Source organism: Cupressus sempervirens, chromosome 1 (assembly GCF_028749045.1).
Source record: "Cupressus sempervirens isolate cs-2001-9-10 chromosome 1, ASM2874904v1, whole genome shotgun sequence".
Classification (NCBI taxonomy): domain Eukaryota; kingdom Viridiplantae; phylum Streptophyta; class Pinopsida; order Cupressales; family Cupressaceae; genus Cupressus; species Cupressus sempervirens.
In genome coordinates this window covers 346,237,678-346,245,597 of record NC_143118.1, presented here as the reverse complement: position 1 = coordinate 346,245,597, position 7,920 = coordinate 346,237,678, and the positions used below count along the sequence as shown (strand labels likewise).

General features: G+C 34.0%; 1 protein-coding gene and 1 long non-coding RNA gene across 2 annotated transcripts; one reads left to right on the top strand and one right to left on the bottom strand.

Moving 5' to 3' along the window:
- Window positions 1-4,480: 4,480 nt before the first annotated feature.
- Window positions 4,481-7,654, top strand: LOC149577647 (uncharacterized). Its single transcript, XM_089824834.1, has 2 exons — window positions 4,481-4,879; window positions 6,403-7,654. The coding sequence occupies exons 1-2, from the start codon at window positions 4,745-4,747 to the stop codon at window positions 7,519-7,521; spliced, it is 1,254 nt and encodes a 417-aa protein (XP_089680960.1). The 5' UTR covers window positions 4,481-4,744; the 3' UTR covers window positions 7,522-7,654.
- LOC149577648 (uncharacterized) lies at window positions 5,817-6,817 on the bottom strand. Its single transcript, XR_016363727.1, has 2 exons — window positions 6,680-6,817; window positions 5,817-6,396 (listed from the first exon to the last, which is right to left on the bottom strand). It is a non-coding gene; the product is annotated as an uncharacterized LOC149577648 (long non-coding RNA).
- Window positions 7,655-7,920: the final 266 nt, after the last annotated feature.

The following is a 7,920-nucleotide window of genomic DNA, read 5'->3' as shown; positions in this document are numbered from 1 at the left end:
TAGCTCATTATTCCATTGTTGTATTATCCTTCAGGATCTAATATGAAACGATACATGTTATCTTATTTATTTATATGTATGAATAATATGATAATAAAGGAATGGAGCATGATTGATTGACATGGATGTGGTTGTCAAGAAATATGATAAAACACTAGGAAAGAAAAAGTGTTCTACACAATTGGACTAGTCCCAAATTTGGAAGAAATATGTTCCTTTATTGAAGTAGTAAAAGAATCAAGTGTGAAGATGAAAACTTTTAAAGAGGAATGACCAAGATAAGTGGCTAGGTAGAAATCAATATGATAAAGAAAATGACTTGAAATGAAAAGATGTGAATAAATGGCCAATTAAAAAAAATAGAAAGGTTAAATTTTCAACACATGGTTTGATTGAAAGAACCTACTCATATTGGAAAAAAGTCAATAAAAGATGTGAGTGAAGAGCCAGCTAACATTTGTCACATTCATAATAATTATGATTATGATCCATGTAAATGAAATGAAAGGATATGATTAGAATGAAAAGAGTGATGAATTGATCAATTAAATAAAATATTTAATATTTTGAAATAAGATGGGTGGCAACTAGAGTGGGAGATGGAACATGCTAAGGAGTGGGTGCTTTGAAAAGAACTAGAGGATTTTCTCTCTTTTCTTACACAAGTTATCAATCTATTCCATGGAAGTGTTGGGGCATGAGGGATGTCGCTATCGCTAATAATTATACATGGGGCTCTACCTTCATTGAATCCCTCAACATTTTTTGTACTCTTAATCCATTTAATTCAAATATAGTCTCTCTTTTTTTATGGACCTTGAGAATTTAAGAACTTTGAGTATCATTTCCTTTCGACCTTTATAATTATTTTTTTTATTAGTTATATAATTTTCCAAGTTTCTTAAAATTTGTGACTCAATATTCCATGAAAATATTTTTATCCAATATAGACTCTCTAAGTTTTTTTATTACATAATAAGTTGGATTCAAAGAAAATACGAACCCTTCCAAAATACGAAAATAATAAGTTTACCCAATAGGTAATGAGAGGTAGAATTGAGCAATCTTCTATCAAACTTTAAAACCCCCACATATTCTTCTTTTATTTTTTGAATTACTCTCCAACCAAAATTTTCATCCTAATACAAAGACCTAAGTGACCTAGAAGATGTAATTTAGAAGCCTCAAATAAGGATAAAAAATTAATATTAGGTTTACATATAGAGACATGTTGAGGTACATCAATATTTTGATAAATAACAAGAAGAGTATCAAGATTATTAGTAGCTTGAGAAAAATGGGTAATTGTTTTTCTTAGAACAAGGGGTAATGTTAGGCTTACAAGAAACATAACAGAAGGAGGAAATAATAGAATCATCTATAAATAAAATATATTTTGGACAAGGTGAATTAACTTCTAGCAAGAATATAAGGATTTTCAAGAGTCATAAGAATACCTGTCTAGTATCTTCCAAGTTACATGGGTATAGGGAGTCAAAATTATATTTATTCAAAAGAGGATTAAGAAAGGAAGAAGTAGAAGGAGCATATTGAAATGAAAAATTCCATAGAAAATTCATAGTGTTCATAATTCCTAAATTTAGGAATCACATTTGAAATTATGAAAATATATGTTTATCAATAATTTTCCATACATAATTAAAAACTTTTTTATATAAAGTAAGTAAAGCTAATATACATATTGATATAGTATCTATTTCTGTGTAACACATATTTTTTATTGCATGTTGATTATTTGGGCAACTATATACTTGTAAAACCCTTTTATTTATTTTGAATATATCTTATAAGAACAACAATAAAATTTTATGGATATTCCCATGACATGTTAAGTATAATCATTTACTATTACATAATTATGTATTTTCTTATGTTTGCATCTATTGAATTTATTTTTCTTATATATTCTATAATACATGTTCTTTCCTAATAACTTGGTTATAATATCATCATTTCTTTCAATTATCCCATATCTTATATGAGTTTAGAGATTTTATTTCCTAGCTAGACTGAGGTTGTGAACCTCATATACAATTATCATCATCATCCTAAGCCACTGTTAATAAAATAGTGTAAACTCATTATTAGTTCTATTTATTTTTGAGGTTTCTAACTTCCATAAATAAATGCATTTAACATAATTAGGGACTACCATTAACCATATTTTATATCTTTATATTCTATGTTATCTATTAATATGATTCTTCTATTATATTCTGTAAAATAGAATATAAAAAAATTAAAAACTAAAATAAATGTGCATTATGATTCTTGTATTAAATCGAATTTTTAGTAATTATATAGAATAATAACATATATTACAAAATATTTTATAAACACTCCTTCATTTAACAAATTTGTGAATGTAACATGACACACCAACCTAAGTAATTGATCCATAACAAAAATATCCCTTTCTTGGATCACCATGTAGATCACTATATATTCACAAAATGAAAGGAAATAATGAGCATACTGTACTTAGAGATATAAATATTAACTAAAAATAAGATGATACATTTTTGTTGTGGAATTCTTAAACCAAGTGAGATATAATTCATGATTTTTACATCCATTTCTATGCTTGTACACTCACACACAAATGAAAAATATAAATGAGTATGAAAAGTTCAACCATAAAAAGGGCTTACAATATGAACAAGGGTAGAAACTATATCCCGTTGTTCATATATATTCTATTTTATTTTATCATGAGGTAGTGTTCCTAGTGGATCCCCTCTACCATTTAGTCCTTCTCTACTCTTATTATTCAAGATGCTCTCCTTTAGTTTGATCTAACAACTAAAGAATATTTGGCTTATAGGAGAAATCTCAATTGTGTTCTCTTAGATAATTACTCCAAATCATAGACCTAATAGAAAAAACTTATCCTCCTTTTGCATTATATTACATTTTTCTTTTAATAATAATAAAAGTAATATGAAATATGTAATATGTAGGTGGTTGCATAAGATGGTTTAGTATAACAATATTCTATGGAGTTTTGTTATAGTTTTGGGACCTCTTTTTCTCAATCATTTGGTCTATATCTTGTGTCTGCACATCTCAACCACTTTATTCATGTAATTATTCTATTTATTTTTCTTTCTAGCTATCCATATCTTGAAAAAATCATTAAAATGAAGAGATTTCTATTATTTCTCAAATCACCTAGATAAAATCACTGTTTTTCTAAAATAACATACCTACTATTATATGAAATTTTAATATACGATTTCAATATGAAAGAACTTAGCATTATCTAAATAGAACTATTAGTTTATGTTTCTTTATCATTGATGCACAAGAGTTGTGCATATTATTTAAATCCTCCACTGGTTAGGAACATTGTAATTCAACCAATGTAGCAAAAGAAAACAAATAAATTTCTTGTAGAGGGTTAGTCTAGAAGAATTGAAGGGTGACACATATGAGTTTATGTTTACAAAGTGTTCAACACATGTTATTTCATTTTCTACATTTTTTTCCTTTTCGTAATAGCTAATTATTTGTCATGTGCTATGCTCTCTTATCTCAATTTTATATAACATTTTGTTATAGTTCAGTGACTTGCATTTCTCTATGATTTGTTGTATATCTCCATACAACATCTCTCAATCATTTTAATTAATTTTCTAGCCATTTTGTATCTCAAAAAATCAACAAAAATGGACTTGTCATTTGCTTAAACTGATTAAAGACAATTGAAATTAATTAAAAGAAAATTCTAATTATTCGATGACACTTTACTAAATGTCTGCAATATAAAAGAGACCGATATTTTATCTAAATATGACTTCTGTTCAAATTCAATTTTTACATTGTCTACTTTCTCCTCATGTATACTCAAGAACGCTTAACTAAATATTCACATATAAAAAAACCAAATATATTATCTAAATATAACCAATGTTCATATTCTTTTCTTAAGTTGTCCTCTTTGTATTCTTGTAACTATTAAGAACACTCAAATATATTCACACAAAAGAGAATCATGACAATTTATCCAAATGTAGCTTCCATTCAAATTGCATTCCTTTTTTAAGAATACCTTACTATATATTTACCCTATGGAGAAGCCCACTAATCTATCTAAAAATGGCTGACAATTAAGTTTTCATTCCTAAATTTATCTTCTCCTCCATTGAGAGGCTGTTAGGAAAGCATGTGACCTAAGTCACAACTCATCTAGGTTTGGTGTGATGAAATGGACAGGCAAGGGCGAGAAAATTCAAAGGGCGAAGATTCCCGAATAAACAAATTTATAACCCACGCGGAGACTCTCCGCAAACGGTGGACGGAGGGTATGTAAACGGGCTAATTTCCATGCAAAAACAAAAGGAAACCGGGGAGTGCCAGTCGCTAAGTCGGCGAGGAATATTTCGTAGTGCCTGTCTTAACGAGGAGAATTAGGTGAAGTTAATTAGACCTTTTTAAGGCATAATCAACGCTTAGGACTCTGCCTTAGACTCAGTGATGCATGCAATGGCAACACAACGGAAATAGAAAGATAGCCATTATTTGGCCTAATTACTCGTCTGGAAGTTACAGGGGTCGTCGTGGAAAGTGGTCATGTGGGTTCCACCGTCCCAAGAGTCAGTGTATTCAATGGAAGCCATTCCTTCTTACGAGTGGGGGCGAAAAAGCCTACATTTTGCAATTGTAATTGAAATTGCAATACCATTCTACAGCAAAGAGGAAAAGAGGACGACACTTATGTCAGATGCCGCCTTTGTTGTGGATCCCCTTCCCATTATTTGTATTCTTTTCACTTTCAGCAGCAATAATCATGGACATCAACTCCAGCGCGCCTTACATTAACAACAACTACGCTTTGAATCAGCACCATGGCGTGGAGGTAATTTTTACTTTAATACTTACTCCTCCTTCAAACCCCACATATCAGGTTTTTCTTCTTTCAATTTCTGTCTTCTGTATCATCTTTTGGGTTTCCATGGATCCAAAATGTCTTACTGAGATATCTTGTTGGAATTGCTTCCACGTTTGTTCTTCAATCTCATACGCAGAAGAAAATAAGCTTTTGCTTTTGGGGGTTAGCAAGTGCTACAAACCCCAAGAATTATCTTGAGTTGCAGATGCAACTTTAACAATTTGTATGATCAATCTTCTGAAGAATTATTGACAAAATACACCTTGGGAGCGTCCGCCATGAAAAAAATCGAATCTTGTTGCATGATGTAAGAACTATTGCTTTGCTTTTGAGAGGAGAGCTGCATCTGAGATTTATCTAGGATTCATTATCATGCGGTGTGAATTTGCCTGCATGATTTCTAGAGTGGTAGGAATTAGGAGTTTCCTCTAGGATTTTACGGCCAATATCTATTAATGATTAGAAGCGTGGATAAGAAAAAGAATAGAGTTTTGTTTATCCTGACAAGTCCAGATGAGAAAAATAAGGAAGCTCGTTTGCTAGCCGGCCCCAGATAAAAGTTGCCTTCACCTATGCATGCTATATGCTTTCTGTAGGATTTTACTATGGCAAGAGTTTAGATTCTGATTCTGTGATGTTACTTGATTCCTAGCTCCCTCTGTCAGATGCATAACAATGCTCCTGTATATTTCAAACCTTGGTGAACAAGATCTGGTTTGGCATTCCAACTGATGTCTTCCAAATGATTTTATATTATGTATGAGTTTTTTTTTGCTATTCAATGTAAAGCATGAGATTGTACTGATGATTCTTCATCAAGGAGTTAAAGACTTAGAAGTGCCCTTTCAGAAGATGATTCAGCCTCATCCCTAATATCATACCTCTACTGAAAAACATAATCAGAGAAATAAACTATCACCAATTGAATTATAATAATGTTATCATCACTTCAAATTGAATTGATAGACCCTTTCAAGGTCAACTTTGTTTTCTAACAGTTCATCTTCACCCGGACATCTCGCTACCTAACATAGCGAGCAACAGTTCTAGCATTTCTTTAATATTTCTCTCGTTGCTTAGGATCCAACACTTGCATTTTTAAACGCTTTGCATTACATTATAATTACATTCTTATGCTTAAAATCGTACTTTCAATTATGGCTGTTCAAAGTTTTATAATCTAGAAGAACACATATAACTGTTCGCCTGATAACTCATACGTTGCAAGGCACACCTAATCCCTTTTGAAAGAATCAAACAAAAGGCAAATTCCAATTATTTAATCATCTCCGCTGACCTAAGTCTTGCTTTGAGAGATTCTCATCAGCATTTAACTAATCGATCTCTCATTGACTTCATGTTCCAAAAGCTATTATTCTGAATCATTGGAGGCAGAATTTACACACGAAATGAGATAAGATTTCATCATCGCCATAATCCCTTCCTTGTATAATTAATGAAAAAAGGCCTCTCTTTTTTTCCCTCTGCAGAGCATTGAACAACTAAAGCAGCTGTTAGTGCACGTGGACGCAACAAGATACAGATTAGAGCTACAGAATCAGATTCTGGAGACGAAATTGCAAAGGCTACAGGATCTCATAGTAGTAATGCGAAGAGAAAGGGACGAGGCAATGCAACAAAGAGATCAAACCATGGAGCAGCTATGTCTACTGAGGCAACAAATGACACAGCAGAACAACATAATATCAAAACCCACATGGGCAAACAAGCCAATCGGCTCATCCCCATTAGGGTTAGAAAACGTACCTGCAGATCAATCCTCGTCCCGAAGTCTCATAGCAGACGATGTGGAATGGGACTGGCATCAACCTGTACGCCGCTTTGACTTCACAGCAGATCCAGATGACTTTGCACCAGACGGTCATATGATCGACCCCTCGGAAAAACAACCAGTTTTTAACCTGGCGGAGGACGAAGAGGATGACGAACAGAACAACAACAACGACGATCTATCTTTTTTCAAGCAGGACGAGGACTCTGACAGTCTCAGACGACTTGTGGAGAATCAAAATCACGACTTGTGGCAAAACGAGACGTACACGCCCACGCCAGCCGTAAGAAACACGACGTCCGGTCGCATGGCCGAAGCTTCATCTTGCATGGCTTACAACAACCAGCTGCCCCCGCAACCTGCCCGAATTCTGAGCGCGCCAATGGACGCAATGCCGCTTCACCTGCCCGAGCCGCCAGAAGCTGACCCGGACGTAATGCTAAGCACGTTGCCGGAACGTGGCAAGTTCTTAGAGGCCGTCATGCAAGCAGGGCCTCTGTTAAACACTCTTCTCTTGGCCGGCCCTCTTCCTCAGTGGCGACACCCGCCGCCAGCTCTCGAAACGGTTGAAATTCCAATGCTTTCCATGCGCTCTTCGCCCTCTTTCGGTCACATGCAGAGACCCCATATGACCTCCTCGGATTCCCAGCCAGTCGCTCAACCCATTTCCTCTACTCATCAAAACACGGGTCTTGATATAAAAGACCCACAGCAATTGTCTTCTTCTACACTTTCTAAATTCCTCTGCTGGCCATCCGTGAATTCTCAGGACTCTGCCATGATGGGGTCGCCATTGAAGTATGCGAAGATTCACTAAACGAATAAATTCTTAGCTAATTTCTAATCTTGCAAAAGGAAATGCAATTGTGAAGAGATTCACTCGTTTATTGAAGTTTACTCATTGTATATATGCAATCTGCAACTAAATGAAGCACTTTTATTTGTTTATCTATCATTGCTCGAATATAACTTTTTATTCTCTGAAATACTTGTGACATGTTATACCTTTGCAATTCAATCATAAACGTTGCATTCTCTTCACGGGCAGGAATAAGAATCTTGTTTGGTTGTGATCGTTTTCCTGGAAAAAGTTGGCGCATGAGACACAGAGCACAGTAGCAGTTTGTCTGATTGTCGTCATCTCTGAGAAGACGGGCGATCAACAATTGCTTTGTTTGCATGAACAGAGACGTATCGTATGTTGTACTTTCCGATT

Coding starts and splice junctions, on each gene's coding strand:
- LOC149577647 (XM_089824834.1), top strand. CDS start 4,745: ATGCCGCCTTTGTTGTGGATCCCCTTCCCATTATTTGTATTCTTTTCA. Junction 4,880..6,402: donor ATCAGCACCATGGCGTGGAG/GTAATTTTTACT, acceptor TTCCCTCTGCAG/AGCATTGAACAACTAAAGCA.